General features: G+C 45.5%; 1 protein-coding gene across 1 annotated transcript; it reads right to left on the reverse strand.

The window, feature by feature from the left end:
* Nucleotides 1–1,479: 1,479 nt before the first annotated feature.
* On the reverse strand, nucleotides 1,480–23,047 carry LOC134341260 (dispanin subfamily A member 2b-like). The gene is made up of 2 exons (XM_063039118.1): nucleotides 22,850–23,047; nucleotides 1,480–1,882 (listed from the first exon to the last, which is right to left on the reverse strand). The coding sequence occupies exons 1-2, from the start codon at nucleotides 23,006–23,008 to the stop codon at nucleotides 1,712–1,714; spliced, it is 330 nt and encodes a 109-aa protein (XP_062895188.1). The 5' UTR covers nucleotides 23,009–23,047; the 3' UTR covers nucleotides 1,480–1,711.
* Between the last annotated feature and the right edge of the window lie 258 nt (nucleotides 23,048–23,305).

The following is a 23,305-nucleotide window of genomic DNA, read 5'->3' on the forward strand; positions in this document are numbered from 1 at the left end:
ATCACCTGTTACCCAATGCAAGAACACACAGTACTACGGAAGATAAAGCAACTGTTTACTTGTAGCTCGCTACTGGAGAGAGAGCACACTTCTCGGGCACACATGGGATCCGTACCAGTTGTGGGGGGGGGGGGTGTCTCTCTCTCTCTCTCTCCACACACAGATACAAAATCCTTTTTTATATCCTTTCTGTCACGTAACAGGAAACAAATTTCCTCACTACCCCCACAGTCACGTGCCAACAGTAGTATTTTAAGACATGGAACCCTTGGTTGCTTTACTAGACTAAAGGTCATCAACCTCAGGAAATGTGCAGGATGAGATGGCCCCTCGCTTTTTCAACCGTAGTTTCACATTCATTTGGACTGTTTTACCACATCCCGTTCTGCAGGTGAGATAAGGCTTGTGAGTTCGTATCGAACCTTTGTCCATTCTAAGTTGGGAGGAAAAGATGGTGGCGCGACACAGCACGTGCGGCCGTTCCGAATGACATCGTATGTGTTAAATAGGGGCCGTGCGCAATCCTGATTTGATGGTGACAGCCGTGAGAAGCACAGAGGAACATCTGGAGAAACTCCTGAAATGCCCGCTTCGCTGCCGCTGCTCCTGTGCGATCGAGAATCTCCGGAGGTGAAGGCTCCAAATCCTCGGCTTTGCCTATTGCCTGTTGCTGGGGTGGGGTCGAAGCGCTCAGCAGAGATGGTGCTCGGTGCTCGGTGTCGGAGGCTCGGAGTTTTCGGACGGATTCGGAGTCGGACTGTGGTCAGATGCTTCCAGGATGCTGCATCGGCAAGCTTGTGGTGCTGGAAGTTCACCGTCTGCCTGAGATGATGGGACTCTCGAGAGACTTTGAGACTTTTTACCGTGCCATGGTCTGATCTTTATCAAATTACGGTATTGCTTTGCACTGTTGTAACTATATGTTACAATTATGTGGTTTTTGTCAGTTTTTCCAGTCGGTTTGTCATGTGTTTCTGTGATATCATTCTGGAGAAACAATGTCTCATTTCTTAATGCATGCCTTACTAAATGACAATAAAAGAGGACTGTGTGTCCTCATAATCTAATCTAATCTAATCTAATTTATAGACCTAATTTACACAACAAAAAAAAATGCTTAGCTTAATCCTTGCAGTTTCGATCCACAAAGCATAACATCTGCAAGGTTATCAGTCAGAACAGAACAAACAAAGATCTGTAGCAATTTTAACCTGTTATTCACAAGAGTCCAAAAATCATTTCCCGACCCCTTTAACCCTTTAATATCTCAATCATGGACTTGAATTTAATGGTCTAATATCCTCAGTGACACCAATAAGTATTTTCACTCATATCTAGTTTTCAATTCATGAGAACAAACTGATATTGTAACACACTCTTTGAGTTACCTCATTGAATTCTGAAAATCCATACAAATGGTGACACAAAAGCAAAAAGTAAATTCAAAAACCCAACCAGTAACCTCCAAGACTCCATAAATGTGTTTTCAATTACTTTATTAATAACATCTAAGCCATATCTTGTCCCCAGTTTAAGGAAGAGATCTATATTGTTGCCAGTTGATTAAGTATATCAGGCCTCCATAGAGATTACAGACAAAGTAAGCAATAGTAAACAATGCATCAAGAAATTAAACAGCTCCATCACAAGGATGCTCCTTCCATGGCCAATAAACTGCTGAGACCATCATGTCTCCTCCTGTGTATCTCCATCAAAAATTCTTGGGGACATTCATCATGGCAACTGTTCCAGTAGCTACCAGTACAACGATGATTATGAAGAAAAGAACACCAATCACAGTGGCTGCAATATTGAGGGACCGTGCTGTAGATCCATAGTGCTGAGCTCCTTCGATGTCACCCACAACTTTGCGATCTCTAGACTAATAGAAAAAATATATAAATAAATATGCAAGCAGACCAAGACTACCACGTTAGTGATATCTAATTGGTGAGACAAGTTGGTAGTCTTTAGTGCAACTACCTCTTTTTATTTAAAATAACAGATTTGGAATCAGGTTTATTATCACTGGCATTTGTCATGAAATTTGTTCATAAAATGCCACCAGCATAACTGTATTAATAAAATAGAGCACAGTCTTAAACCGGGGTATTACAATAAAATACACTATAAATTATAATAATAGATATATTTTAAAAATTAAGCAGAGCAAAAGCAGCAAAAAAAAGTGAGCTTGTGTTGATGGGTTCATTGTCCATTCAGAAATCTGATGCCACCGAGGAAGGGGACGGAAGTACATTTTATTTATTGAGTCCCTCCGTTGGTTAGCACCGACAATGGCTAATGCATTCCAGCTGTCCACGTGATACATAAGCCAGGACAGCTCGATATGGAGAGCAGGCCATTGCCCATGTAGTGGGCTCCCCATCTCATAAATCCAAAGGAACGGCAGGGACCAATAGAGTTTGGCACCAGCGGCATTGCAATAGTTGTCAGTCAGCATTGAACTCAACTTAGTCCTGTCTTAGGGACTCTAGCTCTGGAATGTTCCTCTGGGTTTATTCCCGAAGCCTTTCTTAGAAGTGGGTACAGCACAAAGCAGCAGAGGTTTGATATCAAAGTTTTCCATCTCCAAACTCAGCTGATGAGCACCATCTGCCCAAGGTGACTGGTTTTAAGACAGTAAGATATAGGAACAGAATTAGGCTATTTGGCCGATCAAGTCTGCTCCACTATTTCATCATGGCTGATCAAATATTCTTCTCAGTCCCAAACTCCTGCCTTCTCCTCATATTCCTTCATGCCCTGACAAGAATTTATCAACCCTGCCTTAAATACACAGAATGACTTGGCCTCCACAGCTGCCTGTGGCAACAAATTCCAGCCTCTAGCTACAGAAATTGCACCATTCTAAAAGGATGCCCCTTTGTTCTGAAGCGGTGTCCTCTGGTCTTAATCAAGGCCTTTCACAATTTGATAGGTTTCAATTAGGTCACCCCACACTCTTCTGAATTCTGGTGATACAGTCCCGGATCCATCAAACACTCTTCATATGACAAGCCACTCATTCCTGAAATCATTTTCGGGAACCTCCTTTGAATCATCTCTAGTTTCAGCATATCCTTTCTGAAATAAGGGCCCAAAACTGCTCATCATACTCTAAGTGAGGCCTCACCAGTGCTTTATAAAGTCTCAAAATTGCATCCTTGCTTTTATATTCTAGTCTTCTTGAAATGAATGCTAACATTGCATTTGCCTACCTCACCACAGACTCAGCCTGTAAATTAACCTTCTGGGAGTCTTGCACAACAACTCCCCACTTAGATAATACTATTGCCCTTTTACCAAAATGCATCATACAATGGTGTATTCCATCTACCACTTTTTGCCAATTCTTCCAATTTGTCCAAATCATAGAAACTTAGAAAACATACAGCACAATTCAGGCCCTTCGGCCCACAAAGCTGTGCTGAATATGTCCCTACCTTAGAACTAACTAGGCTTTACCCATAGCCCTCTATTTTTCTAAGCTCCATGTAGCTATCCAGGAGTCTTTTAGAAGACCCTATCATTTCTGCCTCCACCACCGCCCCCGGCAGCCCATTCCACGCACTCACCACTCTCTCTGTAAAAAACTTACCCCTGACATCTCCTCTGTACCTACAAACCCCATTTCCAGAAAAGTTGGGATATTTTCCAAAATGCAATAAAAAAATCTGTGATATGTTAATTCATGTGAACCTTTATTTAACTGACAAAAGTACAAAGAAAAGATTTTTAATAGCTTTACTGACCAACTTAATTGTATTTTGTAAGCATACACAAATTTAGAATTTGATGGCTGCAACACACTCAACAAAAGTTGGGACAGAGGCATGTTTACCATTGTGTTATATCACCTTTCCTTTTAATAACACTTTTTAATCGTTTTGGAACTGAGGATACTAATTGTAGTAGATTTGCAATTGGAAATTTTCTCCATTCTTGCTTGATATAAGACTTCAGCTGCTCAACAGTCCGTGGTCTCCGTTGTCTGATTCTCCTCTTCATGATGCGCCAGACATTTTCAGTAGGAGATAGATCTGGACTGGCAGCAGGCCAGTCAAGCACACGCACTCTGTGTCTACAGAGCCACGCTGTTGTATCCCGTGCAGAATGTGGTCTGGCATTGTCCTGCTGAAATAAGCATGGACGTCCCAGGAAGAGACGTCGCCTTGATGGCAACATATGTCTCTCTAAAATCCTAATATACGCCTCAGAGTCAATAGTACCTTCACATCCATGCAACTCACCCATGCCGTGGGCACTGATGCACCCCCACACCATCACAGATGCTGGCTTTTGCACCTTTCACTAATAACCATCTGGATGGCCGTTTTCATCTTTGGCACCGAGAATTCAACGCCCGTTTTTTCTGAAAACTAGCTGAAATGTGGACTCATCTGACCACAGCGCACGGTTCCACAGTCTTTCAGTCCATCTGAGATGAGCACGGGCCCAGAGGACTCGCCGGCATTTCTGCATATAGTTGATGTATGACTTCCTCCTTGCGTAATACAATTTCAAGTTGCATTTCTGGATGCAGTGACGGATTGTGTTGAGTGACAATGGTTTTCCGAAGTACTCCCGAGCCCAGGTGGCTAGAATTGTCACAGTAGCAAGACGGTTTCTTAGGCAGTGCCGCCTGAGGGCTCGAAGATCACGCGCATTCAACAGCGGTTTCCGACCTTGCCCTTTACGCACTGAGATATCTCTGAATTCTCTGAATCTTTTCACAATATTATGTACTGTAGATGTTGAAAGACCTACATTCTCTGCAATCTTGCGTTGAGAAATGTTCCTTTTGAACTGACTAACAATTCTCTCATGAATTTTGGCACAAAGGGGTGAGCCACAACCCATCCTTGCTTGCAAAGACTGAGCCTTTGATGGATGCTACTTTTATACCCAGTCATGATACCTCACCTGCTACCAATTAGCCTGCTTAATGTGGAGTCTTCCAAACCGGTGTTACTTGAATATTCTGTGCACTTTTCAATCTTATTTTAACTCTGTCCTAACTTTTGTTGAGTGTGTTGCAGCCATCAAATTCTAAATTTGTGTATGTTTACAAAATACAATTAAGTTGGTCAGTAAAACTGTTGAAAATCTTTTCCTTGTACTTTTGTCAGTTAAATAAAGGTTCACGTGAATTAACATATCACAGACTTTTGTTTTTATTGCATTTTGGAAAATGGCCCAACTTTTCTGGAAATGGGGTTTGTACTTCCACGCACCTTAAAACTATGCCCTCTCATGCTAGCCAATTCAGCCCTGGGGAAAAGCCTCTGACTATCCACACGATCAATGCCTCTTATTATCTTGTACACCTCTATCAAGTCACCTCTCATCCTCCGTCGCTCCAAGGAGAAAAGGCCGAGTTCACTCAACCTATTCTCATAAGGCATGCTCCCCAATCTAGGCAACATCCTTGTAAATCTCCTCTGCACCCTTTCTTGTAATACCATGGGCTCTTATCTTGGTAAGCAGCCTCATTTATGCCCCTTGTCAAAGAACTTCTAGAAGTCAAATATACAACATCAACTGCATCCTCGTTATCTATCCTACTTGTAATCTCCTCAAAGAATTCCAACAGGTTCATCAGGCAGGATTCTCCCCTAAGGAAATCCTGCTGACTTTGTACTATCTTGTCCTGTGTTACCAAGTACTCCATCTCCTCATCCGTAACAATTGACTCTCACATCTTACCAACCACTCAGGTCAGTCCAGCTAGTCTATAATTTCCTTTCTGCTGCCTTCCTCTTTTTTTAAAGAGTAGAGTAACGTTTACAATTTTCCAGTCCTCTGGCACTATGCCAGAGTCGAATGATTTTTGAAAGATCATTTCTTATGCCACCACAATCTCTAAAACTACCTCTTTCAGAATCAGATTTATTATCATCAGCATGTGTCATGAAATAAATTATAATAATAAATTACTGTATATGCATATTGAATAGATTAAAAATCATGCAAAATAACCAGAAATATATATTTAAAAAGTGCCGTAGTGTCCAAGGTTTCAAGTCCATTTAGGAATCGGATGGCAGAGGGGAAGAAGCTGTTCCTGAATCGCTGAGTGTGAGCCTTCAGGCTTCTGTACCTCCTACCTGATGGTAACCTGATGAGAAGATTTACTAGAATGATTCCGGGAATGAGAGGGTTAACATATGAGGAACGTTTGTCCGGTCTTGGACTGTATTCCTTGGAGTTTAGAAGAATGAGGGGGGACCTCATAGAAACATTTCGAATGTTGAAAGGCATGGACAGAGTGGATGTGGGAAAGTTGTTTCCCATGATGGGGGAGTCTAGTATGAGAGGGCATGACTTAAGGATTGAAGGGCGCCCATTCAGAACAGAGATGCGAAGAAATTTTTTTAGCCAGAGGGTGGTGAATCTATGGAATTTGTTGCCACGGGCAGCAGTGGAGGCCAAGTCATTGGGTGTATTTAAGGCAGAGATTGATAGGTATCTAAGTAGCCAGGGCATCAAAGGTTATGGTGAGAAGGCGAGGGAGTGGGACTAAATGGGAGAATGGATCAGCTCGTGATAAAATAGCGGAGCAGACTTGATGGGCCAAATGGCTGACTTCTGCTCCTTTGTCTTATGGTAACAGTGAAAAAAGGGCATGCCCTGGGTGCTGGAGGTCCGTAATAATGAACGCTGCCTTTCTGAGACACCTCTCTTGAAGATGTCCTGGGTACTTTGTAGGCTCGAACCCAAGATGGAGCCGACTAACTCTACGATCCTTGCAGCTTTTTTCAGTCTTGTGCAGTAGCACCCCTCCCCACCCACCAATACCAGACGGTGATGCAGCCTGTCAGAATGGTCTCCACGGTACATCTATAGAAGGTTTTGAATGTATTTGTTGACATACTAAGTCTCTTCAGATTCCTAATGAAGTATAGCCACTATCCTGCCTTCTTTATAACTGCATCGATATGTTGGGGCCAGGTTAGATCCTCAGAGATCTTGACACTCAGGAACTTGAAACTGCTCACTCTTTTCAGTTCTGATCCCTTGATGAGGATTGATATGTGTTCCTTCTTCTTACCCTTCCTGAAGTGCATAATCAGCTCTTTCATCTTACTGACATTGAGTGCCAGCTTGTTGCTGTGACACCACTTCACTAATTGGCATATCTCGCTCCTGTACGCCGTCTTGTCACCATCTGAGAATCTATCAACAATGGTTGGATCATCAACAATTTATAGATGGTATTTGAGCTACGCGTAGCCACACAATCACGTGTATATAGAGAGTAGAGCAGTGGGCTAAGCACACACCCTGAGGTGCACTAGTGTTGATCATCGAGGAGATGTTATCACCAATCCGCACAGATGGTGGTCTTCCGGTTAGGAAGTCAAGGATCCAATTGCAGAGGCAGGTACAGAGGCCCAGGTTCTGCAACTTCTCAATCAGGGTTGTGGGAATGGTATTAAATGCTGAGCTATAGTCGCTGAACAGCATCCTGTTATTTGTGTTGTCCAGGTTGTCTAAAGCTGTGTGAGGAGCCATCGAAATTGTTTCTGCCATTGATCTATTGTTGCGATAGGTAAATTGCAATGGCTCCAGGTCCTTGCTGAGGCAGGTGTTCAGTCTAGTCATGATCAAGGATAGAATCACCTTGTTGTGGGTGATTCTATCCTCAATTACTACCTCAAAAAATTCTATCCTGGCAGAATGGCTCCAATAGCTTCCCTATTACTGCTGTACAACTGACAGCCTATAGTTTTTTGAATTATCCCCTTTTGTCTTCTGGAACAAAGGAATGACATTTGTAATTCCTCAGTCCTGTGTCTCATTACCTGTTAGTGAGAATAGAATCATCTTTGTCAAGGCCCTAGCAATCTCCTGTCTTGCCTCTCTCAAGCCCTGAGATCCACCTTAATGCTTTTCAAAAGATCCAGCATCACCTCCTCTTGAGTGGAAACTGCCCTGGTAATTTAACATGCCGCACGTTTATCTGTTTCTTCCATGTTACAGGGTAGTTGTTGTAGGTGATCTCAACTTGTGCAATAAAGTCTGGGACTCTGTATTACAAGAAATTTAGATGGGGCAGAATACATCCAAGGAGGTTTCCTAAATCGACATGTAGATTCTGCATCTAAAAGGGGAGCGATACGGGACCTGGTTTTGGGAAATGAGCATGGCCAGGTGACTCTCCTTTCAGTAGAAGAACAGTTAGGGAACAGTGATCACAACTCCACAAATTTTAAAGTAGCTATGAATAGGGTAAAACTACAAGACACAGGAGAAGAATTAGGCCATTCCCATCAAATCTGCTCCACCATTTCATCATGGTTGATTTATTATCCCTCTCAACCCCATTCTCCTGCCTTCTCACTGTAACCTTTGATGCCTTTAGTAATCCAGAACCTACCAACCTCTGCTTTAAATATACTCAACCACTTAGCCCTCACAGCCATCTATGGCAATGAACTCCACAGACCTACCACCCTCCAGCTAAAGAAATTCCTCCTCATCTCTGTTCTAAATGGACATCCTCTATCCTGAGCCTGTGCCCTCTGGTCCCAGACCCACCCACTATAAGAAACATCTTCACATGCAACAAATACAGAATGCTGGAGGAACTCAGCAGGCCAGGCAACAGGAAAAGAGAAAACAGTCATCAGGACTGGTGAAAAAAGATAAGGTCAGAGTATGAAGGTGGGGGAGTGAAGAAAGAAATACAGGGTAGTAGATGATATGTGAGACTGGGGGAAGGGGATGGGAAGTCAATTTGTGGAAGAGATACAGGGCTGAAGAAGGGTATATCTGATGGGAGCAGACAGAATGCCATGGGAGAAAGGGAAGAGGGAGGAGCACCAAAGAGAGGTGATGGGCAGGTAAGGAGATAAGATGAGAGGGAGAAATGGGAATGGTGAAGGAGAGGGGGTGGGCATTACTGGAAGTTCGAGAAATCGATGTTCATGCTATCAGATTGGAGGCTACCCAGACGGAATATAAGGTGTTGCTCCTCCAACTTGACTGTGCCCTCATCGCAGCAGTAGAGGAGGCCATGGACTGTGATGACGGAGTGGGAATGGGAAGTGGAAAAATAAAATGGGAGATCCCACTTTTGCTGGTGGATGGAGGATAGGTGCTCAGCGAACACATCCACTCTACCTAGGCCTTTCATTATTCAATAGGTTTTAGTGAGATTCACCACCCCCCCCCTCCATTTCTGAACTCCAATGAGTATGGGGCCAGAGCCATCAAATGTTCCTCAATAGTTAACTCTTTCATTCCTGAGATCATTCTTGTGAAATTCCTCTGGACTTTCTATAGTTCCTGCACATCGTTGAGACCGTAAGTCATAGGAGCAGAATTAGGCCATTCACCCATCGAGTCTGGTCCACCATTCCCTCATAGCTGATCCCGGATCCCACTCCACTTTTCTTGATAAAGTGCCCAAAGCTGCTCACAATAATTATGGACCTTATAGGAGAGTATTAAATTGGGAGAGGGCAAATCATGAAAGCATTAGGCAAGAACTAGGGAGAACTAATTGGAGCTGTTTCTGGGCAAGTCCACACCTGGCATGTTGAGGGTGTTTCAAAAGCAACTGTACAAAGTACATAATAAGCATAGGCATGGACACAGAAAAGACATAGAAAATCTACAGCACAATACAGGTCCTTCAGCCCACAATTGGTGTCGGATGTGGGAGGCCCTGGAGTCTCCAAGCCTCCCGGATGTCTACATCTGCGCCAAGTGCATCGAGATGCAGCTCCTAAGGGACCGCGTTACGGAACTGGAGCTGCAGCTCGATGACCTTCGTCTGGTCAGGGAGAGTGAGGAGTTGATAGAGAGGAGTTGCAGGCAGGTGGTCACGCCGGGGCCACGGGAGGCAGACAAGTGGGTCACGGTTAGGAGGGGGAAGGGGAAGAGTCAGGTAATAGGGAGTACCCCGGTGGCTGTGCCCCTTAACAATAGGTATTCCTGGTTGAGTACTGTTGCGGGGGACAGCTTACCCGGGGGAAGCGACAGTGGCCGTGCCTCCGGCACAGAGTCTGGCCCTGTAGCTCAGAAGGGTAGGGCAAGGAAGAGGAGGGCAGTTGTGATAGGGGACTCGATAGTAAGGGGGTCAGATAGGCGATTCTGTGGACGCAGTCCAGAGACCCGGATGGTAGTTTGCCTCCCTGGTGCCAGGGTCTGGGATATTTCTGATCGTGTCCAAGATATCCTGAAGTGGGAGGGTGAGGAGCCAGAGGTCATGGTACATATAGGTACCAATGACATAGGTAGGAAAAGAGATGAGTCCTGAAAGGAGAATATAGGGAGCTAGGAAGGGAGTTGAGAAAAAGGATCGCAAAGGTAGTAATCTCGGGATTACTGCCTGTGCCACGCGACAGTGAGAGAAGGAATGAGATAAGGTGGAGGATAAATGCGTGGCTGAGGGATTGGAGCAGGGGGCAGGGATTCAAGTTTTTTGGATCATTGGGACCTCTTTTGGCGCAGGCGTGACCTGTACAAAAAGGACGGGTTACACTTGAATCCTAGGGGGACCAATATCCTGGCAGGGAGATTAGCGAGGGCTACTGAGGTGACTTTAAACTAGAATGGTTGGGGGGTGGGAATTAAATTAAAGAGGCTAGGCGTGAGGAGGTTAGTTCACAACAGGGGTATGGGAACCAGTGCAGAGAGACAGAGGGGTGTAAAGTGGGGGTAGAAGCAAAAAGTACTAAGGAGAAAAGTAAAAGTGGCAGGCCGACAAATCCAGGGCAAGCATTAAAAAGGGCCACTTTTCAACATAATTGTATAAGGGCTAAGAGAGTTGTAAAAGAGCGCCTGAAGGCTTTGTGTGTCAATGCAAGGAGCATTCGTAATAAGGTGGATGAATTGAAAGTGCAGATTGTTATTAATGATTATGATATAGTTGGGATCACAGAGACATGGCTCCAGGGTGACCAAGGATGGGAGCTCAACGTTCAGGGATATTCAATGTTCAGGAGGGATAGACATGAAGGAAGGGTAGGTGGGGTGGCGTTGCTGGTTAAAGAAGAGATTAACGCAATAGAAAGGAAGGACATAAGCCGGGAAGATGTGGAATCGATATGGGTAGAGCTGCGTAACACTAAGGGGCAGAAGACGTTGGTGGGAGTTGTGTACAGGCCACCTAACAGTAGTAGTGAGGTCAGAGATGGTATTAAACAGGAAATTAGAAATGTGTGCAATAAAGGAACAGCAGTTATAATGGGTGACTTCAATCTACATGTAGATTGGCTGAACCAAATTGGTAAAGGTGCTGAGGAAGAGGATTTCTTGGAATGTATGCGGGATGGTTTTTTGAACCAACATGTTGAGGAACCAAGTAGAGAGCAGGCTATTCTGGACTGGGTTTTAAGCAATGAGGAAGGGTTAATTAGCAATCTTGTCGTGAGAAGCCCCTTGGGTAAGAGTGACCATAATATGGTGGAATTCTTCATTAATATGGAGAGTGACATAGCTAATTCAGAAACCAAGGTTCTGAACTTAAAGAGGGGTAACTTTGAAGGTATGAGACGTGAATTAGCTAAGATAGACTGGCAAATGACATTTAAAGGATTGACGGTGGATATGCAATGGCAAGCATTTAAAGGTTGCATGGATGAACTACAACAATTGTTCATCCCAGTTTGGCAAAAGAATAAATCAAGGAAGGTAGTGCACCTGTGGCTGACAAGAGAAATTAGGGATAGTATCAATTCCAAAGAAGAAGCATACAAATTAGCCAGAGAAAGTGGCTCACCTGAGGACTGGGAGAAATTCAGAGTTCAGCAGAGGAGGACAAAGGGCTTAGTTAGGAAGGGGAAAAAAGATTATGAGAGAAAACTGGCAGGGAACATAAAAACTGACTGTAAATGCTTTTATAGATATGTAAAAAGGAAAAGACTGGTAAAGACAAATGTAGGTCCCCTACAGACATAAACAGGTGAATTGATTATGGGGAGCAAGGACATGGCAGACCAATTGAATAATTACTTTGGTTCTGTCTTCACTAAGGAGGACATAAATAATCTTCCAGAAATAGTAGGGGACAGAGGGTCCAGTGAGATGGAGGAACTGAGCGAAATACATGTTAGTAGGGAAGTGGTGTTAGGTAAATTGAAGAGATTGAAGGCAGATAAATCCCCAGGGCCAGATGGTCTGCATCCTAGAGTGCTTAAGGAAGTAGCCCAAGAAATAGTGGATGCATTAGTGATAATTTTTCAAAACTCGTTAGATTCTGGACTAGTTCCTGAGGATTGGAGGGTGGCTAATGTAACCCCAATTTTTAAAAAAGGAGGGAGAGAGAAACCGGGGAATTATAGACCGGTTAGCCTAACGTCGGTGGTGGGGAAACTGCTGGAGTCAGTTATCAAAGGTGTGATAACAGCACATTTGGAAAGCAGTGAAATCATCGGACAAAGTCAGCATGGATTTATGAAAGGAAAATCATGTCTGACCAATCTCATAGAATTTTTTGAGGATGTAACTAGTAGAGTGGATAGGGGAGAACCAGTAGATGTGGTATATTTGGATTTTCAAAAGGCTTTTGACAAGGTCCCACACAGGAGATTAGTGTGCAAACTTAAAGCACACGGTATTGGGGGTAAGGTATTGATGTGGATGGAGAATTGGTTAGCAGAATGGAAGCAAAGAGTGGGAATAAACGGGACCTTTTCAGAATGGCAGGCGGTGACTAGTGGGGTACCACAAGGCTCAGTGCTGGGACCCCAGTTGTTTACAATATATATTAATGACTTGGATGAGGGAATTAAATGCAGCATCTCCAAGTTTGCGGATGACACGAAGCTGGGTGGCAGTGTTAGCTGTGAGGAGGATGCTGAGAGGATGCAGAGTGACTTGGATTGGTTGGGTGAGTGGGCAAATTCATGGCAGATGCAATTTAATGTGGATAAATGTGAAGTTATCCACTTTGGTGGCAAAAATAGGAAAACAGATTATTATCTGAATGGTGGCCGATTAGGAAAAGGGGAGGTGCAACGAGACCTGGGTGTCATTATACACCAGTCATTGAAAGTGGGCATGCAGGTACAGCAGGTGGTGAAAAAGTCAAATGGTATGCTGGCATTTATAGCGAGAGGATTCGAGTACAGGAGCAGGGAGGTACTACTGCAGTTGTACAAGGCCTTGGTGAAACCACACCTGGAGTATTGTGTGCAGCTTTGGTCCCCTAATCTGAGGAAAGACATCCCTGCCATAGAGGGAGTACAAAGAAGGTTCACCAGATTGATTCCTGGGATGGCAGGACTTTCATATGAAGAAAGACTGGATGAACTGGGCTTGTACTCATTGGAATTTAGAAGATTGAGGGGGGATCTGATTGAAACGTATAAAATCCTAAAGGCATTGGACAGGTAGATGCAGGAAGATTGTTCCCGATGTTGGGGAAGTCCAGAACAAGGGGTCACAGTTTGAGGATAAAGGGGAAGCCTTTTAGGACCGAGATTAGGAAAAACTTCTTCACACAGAGAGTGGTGAATCTGTGGAATTCTCTGCCACAGGAAACAGTTGAGGCCAGTTCATTGGCTATATTTAAGAGGGAGTTAGATATGGCCCTTGTGGCTACGGGGATCAGCGGGTATGGAGGGAAGGCTGGGGCGGGGTTCTGAGTTGGATGATCAGCCATGATCATAATAAATGGCGGTGCAGGCTCGAAGGGCCGAATGGCCTACTCCTGCACCTATTTTCTATGTTTTCTATGTTTCAATGCTGTGCTGAACATGTACTTACTTTAGAAATTACCTATGGTAACCTATAGCCCTCTATTTTTCTGGTTAAAGAATTTTTAATAAAGGTAATTTTAATAAAGGCATGTTCTAATAAAAAGCAAGGACAAGGATGGAAAGATGAGGGAATCGATGAGGGAATCTTGGATGTCAAGGGGGTGGTGAATTTAGTCAAAGAGGAAAACATACGTAAGGTTTAGGAAGCTAAACTCAGACTGAGCCTTTAATGATTATAATGATGCAAGAACTTGAGAAGGGGATTAGGTTAGCCAAGAGAGGCCATGAGTGGTCCTTGGCAAGTAGGATTAAAAAGAATCTCAAGGCATTCTAAACATATACCAAGAGTAAGAGATTAAGTAGGGAACAGTTAGGATCACCTAAGGATAAAGGAGGTAATATGTTCTTGCTGGTGGAGATGTTAAGTGAAGTCCTAAATGAGTACTGTTCATTGGTGTTTACTGAGGGGAAGGATGTTGAAGATAGGCAGATTGGTGTGGAACACTAATGCATTTTGAGATGGAAATAGCATAGGATACACTGGCTGATTGGTAGGAGGCAGTGAGTGGGAATAAAAGGATCACAGTGAAGACTGATGCCACATACTTATTCAGTTCGTCCATTTACTTGTCCCCCATTACTACCACTCCGGAGTCATTTTCCGACAGTATGATATCTACTCTCACCTCCCTTTTTCTCTTTATATACATCTGAAAATACCTTCAGTATCTTTCTTGATATGGTTGGTTAGCTTATCTTCACATTTTATCTTGTCCCTCCCTATGGCTTGTTAGGTTGCCTTCTGTGGGTTTTTTAAAAACTACCCAATCCTCTAATTTCCCACTACTTTCTCTTCTTTTATATGGCTACACTTTTGCTTTTATGTTGGCTTTGACTTCCCTTGTTAGCCACAGTTGTGACATCCTTCCTTTAGAATACTACTACTTCTTTGGGATGCATCTATCTAACATTGCATTTGACTTCCACTCCACTGACTAAACCTGCAAATTAACCTTTGAGGAATCTTGCACAAGGACTCCCAAGTCCTTTTCCAATTCAGATTTTTGAATTATCTCTCCATCTTGAAGGTAGTCTACCTTTTCATTCCTTCTACCGAAGTTCATGACCATACACTACCTGACACTGTATTCCGTCTGCCATGTCTGTGTTAGGAAAGTGTTTAATTGGAGTAAGGGGAAATATGAAGCTATGAGGCAAGAACTGGGAAGGACAAATTGGGAACAAATGTTCTCGGGAAATGTACGGCAGAAATGTGGCAAATGTTCAGGGGATATTTGCTTGGCGTTCTGCATAGGTACGTTCCAATGAGACAGGGAATGAATACTTTGCTTCAGTATTCACTACGGAAAAGGGTCTTGGCAATTATAGGGATGACTTACAGCGGACTGAAAAGTTTGAGCATATAGACATTAAGAAAGAGGATGTGCCGGAGCTTTTAGAAAGCATCAGGTTGGGTAGGTCTCTGGGACTGGATGAGATGTACCAAGGGCTACTGTGGGAGGTGAGATAGGAAATTGCTGAGCCTCTGGCAATGATCTTTGCATCATCAATGGGGATAGGAGAGGTTCCGGAGGACTGGACGGTTACAGATGTTGTTCCCTTATTCAAGAAAGGGAATAAAGATAGCCCAGGAAATTATAGACCAGTGAGTCTTCAGTGATTGGTAAGTTGATGGAGAAGATCCTGACAGGCAGGACTTATGAACATTTGGAGAGACATAATATGATTAGGAATAGTCAGCATGGCTTTGTAAAAGGCAGGTTGTGCCTTACGAGCCTGATTGAATTTTTTGAGGATGCGACTAAACACATTGATGAAAGTAGAGCAGCAGATGCAGTGTATATGGATTTCAGCAAGGCATTTGATAAGGTACCCCATGCAAGGCTTATTGAGAAAGTAAGGAGGCATGGGATCCAAGGGGACCTTGCTTTGTGGATCCAGAATTGGTTTACGCACAGAAGGCAAAGAGTGGTTGTAGATGGGTCATATTCTGGATGGAGGATGGTGACCAGTGGTGTGCCTCAGGGATCAGTTCTGGAACCCCTTCTCGTGGTGATTTTAATAAAAGTCCTGGATGAGGAAGTGAAGCGATGAGTTAGTAAATTTGCTGATGGCACAAATGATGGGGGTGTTGTGGGTAGTGTGGAGGGCTGTCAGAGATTACAGTGGAATATTGGTAGGATGCAAAACTGAGCTGAGAAGTGGCAGATGTAGTTCAACCCAGATAGGTGTGAGGTGGTTCATTTTGGTAGGTCAAATATGATGGCAGAATATAGTATTAATGATAAGACTTTTGGCAGTGTGGAGGATCAGAGGGATCTTGGGGTCTGAGCACAAAGGACACTCAAAGCTGCTGCGCAGGTTGACTCTGTGCTTAAGAAGGCGTACAGTGCATTGGCCTTCATCAACCACGGGATTGAGTTTAAGAGCTGAGTGGTAATGTTACAGCTGTATAGGACCCTAGTCAGACTCCACCTGGAGTACTGTGCTCAGTTCTGATCACCTCACTATAGGAAGGATGTGGAAACTATAGAAAGGGTGCAGAGGAGATTTACAAGGATGTTGCCTGAATTGGGGAGCATGTCTCATGAGAATAGGTTGAGTGAACTTGGACTTTTCCCTTTGTGCGGCGGAGGTGAGAGGTGACCTGATAGGTGTATAAGATGATGACAGGCATTGATTGTGTGGATAGTTAGAGGCTTTTTCCCAGGGCTGAATTGGCTAACAGGAGAGGGCACAGTTTTAAGGTGCTTGGAAGTAGGTACAGAGGCGATGTCAGGGATAAGTTTTTTTACGCAGAGAGTGGTGAGTGTATGGAACGGGCTGTCATAAATGGTGGTGGAGGCAGATACAATAGGGTCTTTTAAGAAACTCTTGGATATGTACATGGAGTTTAGAAAAATAGAGGGTTATGGGTAACCCTAGGTAATTTCTAAAGTAAGGGCATGTTTGGCACAGCATTGTGGGCTGAATGACCTTTATTGTGCTGTAGTTTTTCTATCTATGTTTCTAAAATTGCAAATGTCACTCCATTTTCAAGAAGAGAGAGAGCCAGAAGAAAGGGAACTTCTGCCAGTCAGTCTGACCTCAATGGTTGAGAAAATATTCGTCAATGATTAAGGATAAGGTCTCAGGGTACTTCGAGGTTCATGATAAAATACGTCATGGTCAGCATATTTAGCAGACAAGGAGAGTCCTAACGGATTCTACAGATAAGTTTAGAGCAAAAGGATTGCAAAGGACAACATTGGTCCTCTGGAAGATCAGAATTGTAATCCACATGTGGAGCCAAAATAGATGGGAGAGATCACATAAATACATTTTTTTGCATCAGTATTTACTCAGGAGATAGACACAGAGTCTATAGAAGTGAGGTAAACCAGCATCAACTTACCAGATACTTCCTGCATCCAGGCCTGATGAGCCAAAGCCTCCTACCCTAACACTGGTCCACTCACACAACGGCCACTCCACTTATCCCTACCATTGTTGGCAAATGCAGTGACCAACATTGCGCATGCCTCCTTTACTGCAGGTTCAACCTGTAAATTATCCTTCTGGGAGTCTTGCACGAGGACTCCCAAGACCCTCTGCACCTTTTATGTTTGAACCTTCTCCCTATTTAGGTAATAGTTCACACTATTGTTCTTTTTACCAAAATGCATTATCATTCATTTCCTAACATTGTATTCCATCTGCCACTTTTTTGCCCATTCTTCCAATTTGTCTATGTCCTGTTGCAATCACATTGCTTCCTCAGAACCACCTACCCGTCCATCTATCTTTGTATGATCCACAAACTTTGCCACAAGGCCATCAATTCCACTATCTAAATCATTGACAATGTAAAAAGTAGCAGTCCCAATACTGACAACATGCTGGAGGAACTCAGCAGGTTGGGCAGCATCCGTGGAAAAGATTGGTCGACGTTTCAGGCCGGAACCCTTCGTCAGGACTGTTGAGGGAAAGGGCAGAGGCCCTATAAAGAAAGTGTGGGGAGGGTGGGAAGGAGAAGGCTGGTAGATTCCAGGTGAAAAACCAGTAAGGGGAAAGATAAAGGGCTGGGGGAGGGGAAGCAGGGAGGTGATAGGCAGGAAAGGTGAAGGAAGAATAGGGGAAAACACAATGGATAGTAGAAGGAGGCGGAACCATGAGGGAGGTGATAGGCAGCTGGGGGAGGGGGCAGAGTGACATAGTAATAGGGGAAGGGAGGGGGAGGGAATTACCAGAAGTTGGAGAATTCTATGTTCACACCAAGGGGCTGGAGACTACCTAGACGGTATATGAGATGTTGCTCCTCCAACCTGAGTTTAGCCTCATCATAGCAGTAGAGGAGGCCATGTATGGACATATCTGAATGGGAGTGGGAATCAGAGTTGAAGTGGATGACTTCTGGGAGATCCTGTCCATTGTGGCGGACAGAGCGGAGGTGCTCGACAAAGCGGTCCCCCAATCTGTGCCGGGTTTCACCAATGTGGAAGAGGCCGCACCGGGAGCACCGGATGCAATAGATGACTTGAACAGTCTCACAAGTGAAGTGTTGCCTCACTTGGAAGGACTGTTTGGGGCCCTGAATGGTGGCAAGAGAGGAGGTGTAGGGACAGGTGTAGCACTTGCGCTTACAGGGATAAGTGCCAAGTGGGAGATCCGTGGGGAGGGACGTGTGGACAAGGGAGTCGCGTAGGAACCGATCCCTGCGGAAAGCGGAGAGGGGTGGAGAGGGAAGATGTGCTTAGTGGTGGGGTCCTGTTGAAGGTGGCGGAAGTTGCGGAGGATAATGTGCTGGATCCGAAGGGTGGTGGGGTGGTAGGTGAGGACAAGGGGAACTCTGTCCCTGTTGTGGTGGCAGGAGGATGGGGTGAGAGCGGAAGTGCAGGAAATGGAGGAGATGCGGGTGAGGGCATCATTGATGACAGCAGAAAGGAACCACGATCCTTAACGAAAGAGGACATTTGAGATGTCCTGGAACGGAAAACTTCATCCTCGGAGCAGATGCGGTGGAGACGGAGGAACTGGGAATAGGGAATGGCATTTTTGCATGTCGCGGGGTGGGAAGAGGTATAGTTGAGGTAGTTGAGGTAGTCAGTGGGCTTGTAGAAGATGTCAGTGGACAGTCTGTCTCCAGAGATGGAGACCGAGAGATTGAGAAAGGGGAGAGAAGGGTCCGAGATAGGCCAAGTGAATTTGAGGGCTGGATGGAAGTTTGAAGTAAAGTCGATGAAATTGACGAGCTCAGCATGGGTGCAGGAAGCAGCACCAATGTAGTCGTCAGTGTACCAAAGGAAAAGTTGGGGAGCAGTACCAGAATAGGTTTGGAGCACAGACTGTTCCACAAAACCAACAAAGAAGCAGGCATAGCTAGGGCCCATGCGAGTTCCCATAGCTACACCCTTAGTCTGAAGAAAGTGGGAAGAGCCAAAGGAGAAGTTATTGAGTGTGAGAACCAGTTCCACCAACCAGAGGAGGGTAGTGGTGGTGGGGAACTAGTGAAGTCTATTATCCAGAAAGTAGCAAAAGGCCTTGGGAACTTCTTGATGGGGAATGGAGGTGTATAGGGATTGGACATCCATAGTGAAAATGAACTGGTTGGGACCAGGGAACTGGAAGTTATTGAAGCGGTGGAGGGCATGGGATGTATCTCGGATGTAGGTGGGGAGGGACTGAACTATGGGTGACATAATGGAGTCCAGGTAGGCAGATACAAGTTCGTCCCACTACTGACCGCTGAGGAACACCACTAGAGACAGCCTATCAGAAAAGGGCCCCTTTTTTAACATCACTCACTGCCTCCTGCCTGTCAGCCATTCCGCTATCCATGCCAATATCTTTCTTGTAACACCATAGGAATTTTTCTTGTTAAGGTGCCAGACGAGGCTGCTTATCAAACGCCCTCTGAAAATCCAAGTAAATGACATCTACTGCCTCTCCTTTGTCCACCTTGCATGTTACTTCCTCGAAGAGCTCTAGCAGATCGTCAGGCAAGATTTCCCTTGACATAAACCATTCTGTATCTACCTCTACCGCAAATCCATGCACCAACCACTTAGCATAAAAATTTACCTCAGATTATCAACACCGCCCCCCCCCCCGCCACATACTTTCATTCAAACTTGCTAGAATTATCTAGTTTGAGTCTGGAAATAAACACACTTTCAATCTCTTTTCATACAGTGTTCACCAATCACTGTGTAAAGAGTTTCCTCATCTCACCTTGCCCCCTCCCCCAATATATCATTCAGTTTTGCCAAGTTCTTGATACCCTCTGTCAAAAGGAACATTCTAAACAATGGATTCATCGGCTGTGTGGTGTACTGGGCAGTGTTAGATGTGGAGCAAGTATGGCCCATACTCTGTTCCACCACCATGGTAGTTACCCAAGCTATCATACGTTCCACCCAAAGATTCAAGATGGAGCTCATCCAGTAGGTTGAGATTTACAGAGTTTAAGGAGAAGTATACTCCACTTGCCCTTGTCCCATTATCACCTGTATTAAATGATCATCTCTATTGAGTGGGACTACAACCAGAGGTCATGGATTAAGAGTGAAAGGTGAAAAGTTTAAGGGAAACTTTAGGAGAAACTTCTTCACTCAGGGTCGCATGAGTGTGGAACGAGCTGCCAGCACAAGTGGTGCACGAGAGCTCAAGTTCAACATTTAAAATAAGTTTGGATAGGTACGTGGATGGTAGGAGTATGGAAGACAATGATCCTGGCGCAGGATAGGAGTAGCAATTTAAATGGTTCAGCAGACCAGATGGGCTGAAGGGCCTGTTTCAGTGCTGTACTTTTCTATGACTCTGACTCTAAACTATGCGTGTGATTGACACTGGCAAGCACCAAGTGTTTCCAGGTACTGAGGTTCCACTTGTCCCCAGTGCAGCACAGGATGAACCTGGCTCATGACCATATAATGTTCTGTTTAATTGGACACTGCTGGACAAACTGTCCTTTGCAGGAAGTATTCTTTTGAGCACACACCCATCAGGCGGCAGTCAATATGAAACTGCCTGACACCTTGTCATGATTTGGAGGCCTGTGTTCCTCAATGACTTGGAGAGCTATGCTGGGTGGAGTCAGGGCTTCATGCTTTGAACCTTGGTGGGGTCACACCTGTCAAACAGGTCTAAGAGTAGTGGCCAGACCGAGAGTGATCCACCAGACCTCCAGGTTTGGGGATTCAGTTCAGGGTTAACAACCTGAACTAGTCAAATAACTGTTACAGAAATAGCGATGAAAAGCCCTTATATGTCTGAGTGGCCAAGGACAGACAGTGATGGAGAATCTTCATTACTGCCCTAAATGGCAGCAGTGTAACAGACAGCAAATTTTGTGGAGCAGGACACCAGGGATCCTATGGAGTTTCCCCAAACAGATTATGGAGACCAGCTGGCAGAATGTCATCACTTGACTATACCGGATAGGTGGTTCTCCATCAGTTCCCCCTGTAGGCTTGCTGGCGGGTGAGATACCAGTTTTTCTGCACATTCACCACGCACACGACCACCCGTCCCTCACAGAGCGACAACATCCCACAGAGAATGATAATCCTCTCACAGAACGCCACCCCGAACCCCAGCAGACACAGGAACACTCATTCTGCCCCTCAGCCGCTTTCAGCTTCCATGGCTGTAAAAGGCGCGGCCCAGCAGTCACCCGCGCCGGAGGTTCGAGGGGCTTTTCCAGCTGCTCACCCAACTCCCGCACTCACTTTGACCGAGAAGATGACGGCGATGAACCCGAGGCAGCAGAGGTTCATGTAGGAGAGGTTGAAGAGGGACCAGGGCAGATAATCGTGGGGCATAGCTAAAACCTGCGCGTTCGGGCAGCGGCGGGCTTCGTGCAGGGGGCGGGGCGTGTGGTGGCGGGAGCGGGAGAGGGCCCTGGCCGGGGACTGGGGATGGGAGGGCCTGGGCGTGATGAGGGGTGGGTGTTGGTTAGTAGCGTTTGGGCTGGGACCAGGCTGTGGCTGGTGGGTGGGAGGGGGTTGGGGATGAGAGGAGATGGGGAGGGGACACATTGGGTTCTGGGATGGGGAAGTGCAGTGGTTGAGGGAGAAGTGAGTCGAGTGAGTGGTTGAAGGAGAGAGAAAGGGGCGGAGGGAGGGGGGATACAGAGAGAGGGGGTCGGAGAGGGAGGGAGGAGGAGAGGGGTGGAGAGGGAGGGAGGAGGAGAGGGGCGTAGAAGGGGAGGGGGAGAGGGGAGAGGGGTCGCGGAGGGAGGGGGAGAGGGTCGCACAGGGAGGGAGGGGAAGGGGGAGAGGGTCGCAGAGAGAGGGAGGGGGAGAGGGTTGCAGAAGGAGGGAGGGGGACAGGGTTGGATAAGTAGCTGGTGCATATCACAAATCCTGGTTATGCAACTACTGACGCCAGGCAGACAATCTCTGAAGAATATTGATATGGCTGGGGTCACCCGTCTTAAAAAAGATACTACCTAGAAGAAGGCAATGGCAATCCATTTCTGTAGAAAAATTTGTTACGAACAATCATGGACATGGAAAAGACCTAGATTGCCTATGGCATGGCATAGAAGAAACGAACGGATCTCTGGGCGTGTAATCCTACCCGCGGCTACGGAGCCCGGGGGTTTATACCCTTGCCTAGGGTATGCAGACCGGGAGAGAGCGAGTTTTTCATTTCCTAGGTTACGAAACCCCGGGGTTTATCCTTCCCTTATGTACGGAGCTGGGCGTTTATTCACTTCTCAAGATACGGAGGTAGGAGGTTATTTACCTCTTTACTGTAAGGAGCCCAGGGGTCATATATCCCCCAGGAGTTTATTTCCCTTTAGAACAGAGCCGGATGTTTATCCTCCCCAAGTACGAATCTGGAGTAATCCCGAGGTATGAGCCCGGGGTTTAATTCCCGCGTATCCCGATACCGGGTAAAGATCCCAGGAATTTCGGCATCCGGTGGATTTGGCAGCGAACTTTTCATCGGCACTTCATTCCCAGCGGTGAAAATAAGGTCATTTGGCGAAGAGTCACCTCTTCCCACCCGACATTCTCCCTGCATCTCTGCGTCTCTTCTTTCTCAGCCCGACTGCTGACTCGCTCCTCCCCGGCTATTGTCACCCATCCCCGTCTCTTTCCCTCCTATCACCGATCCCTACTCACCTTAATCGAAAACACCATGGCAGTTAAGCCCAAGCAGCAGAAATTCATGTAGAACAGGTTGAAGATGGACCAGGGCAGGTGATCGCGGACGGGGAGCACGCCAGGCACCACCTGAACCGTGCGAGGAGTCATTGGGGTCTGGTCAGTTCTGTACTCCATTCTGGACTGGTGCGGGACAGCGGAGAGTTCAGGCGTTAGTTACTGGTCAGAGTTTGATGTGAAAGGCGGGGTTTCTCAAAACCAAATATGGGGCAGCGGAGGTACGTGTGCTGGCTCTCGAAATTTAGGAGGGAGTGGCAAAACATTAAAAGGGTGGTATGTGACGATTGAAATAATTTCTCCCCATTCCTTGAGAACTCAAGTGAAATTAAGTGATGGTAACGTACTGGTATTGGAGGGGTGCCGGGTGCGTCTGGTAAGCACTAACATTTAAAAGCAAACGGAGAATATTTCACC

Source organism: Mobula hypostoma, assembly GCF_963921235.1.
Source record: "Mobula hypostoma chromosome 11 unlocalized genomic scaffold, sMobHyp1.1 SUPER_11_unloc_1, whole genome shotgun sequence".
Lineage (NCBI taxonomy): Eukaryota > Metazoa > Chordata > Chondrichthyes > Myliobatiformes > Myliobatidae > Mobula > Mobula hypostoma.

Bases quoted from the DNA above. Each gene is read 5' to 3' on its own strand.
- LOC134341260 (XM_063039118.1), bottom strand. From the start codon at position 23,008: ATGGAGTACAGAACTGACCAGACCCCAATGACTCCTCGCACGGTTCAG. The intron at 1,883-22,849 runs GTGAGTAGGGAT...TTTTTCTATTAG, and splicing joins CCATGGTGTTTTCGATTAAG to TCTAGAGATCGCAAAGTTGT.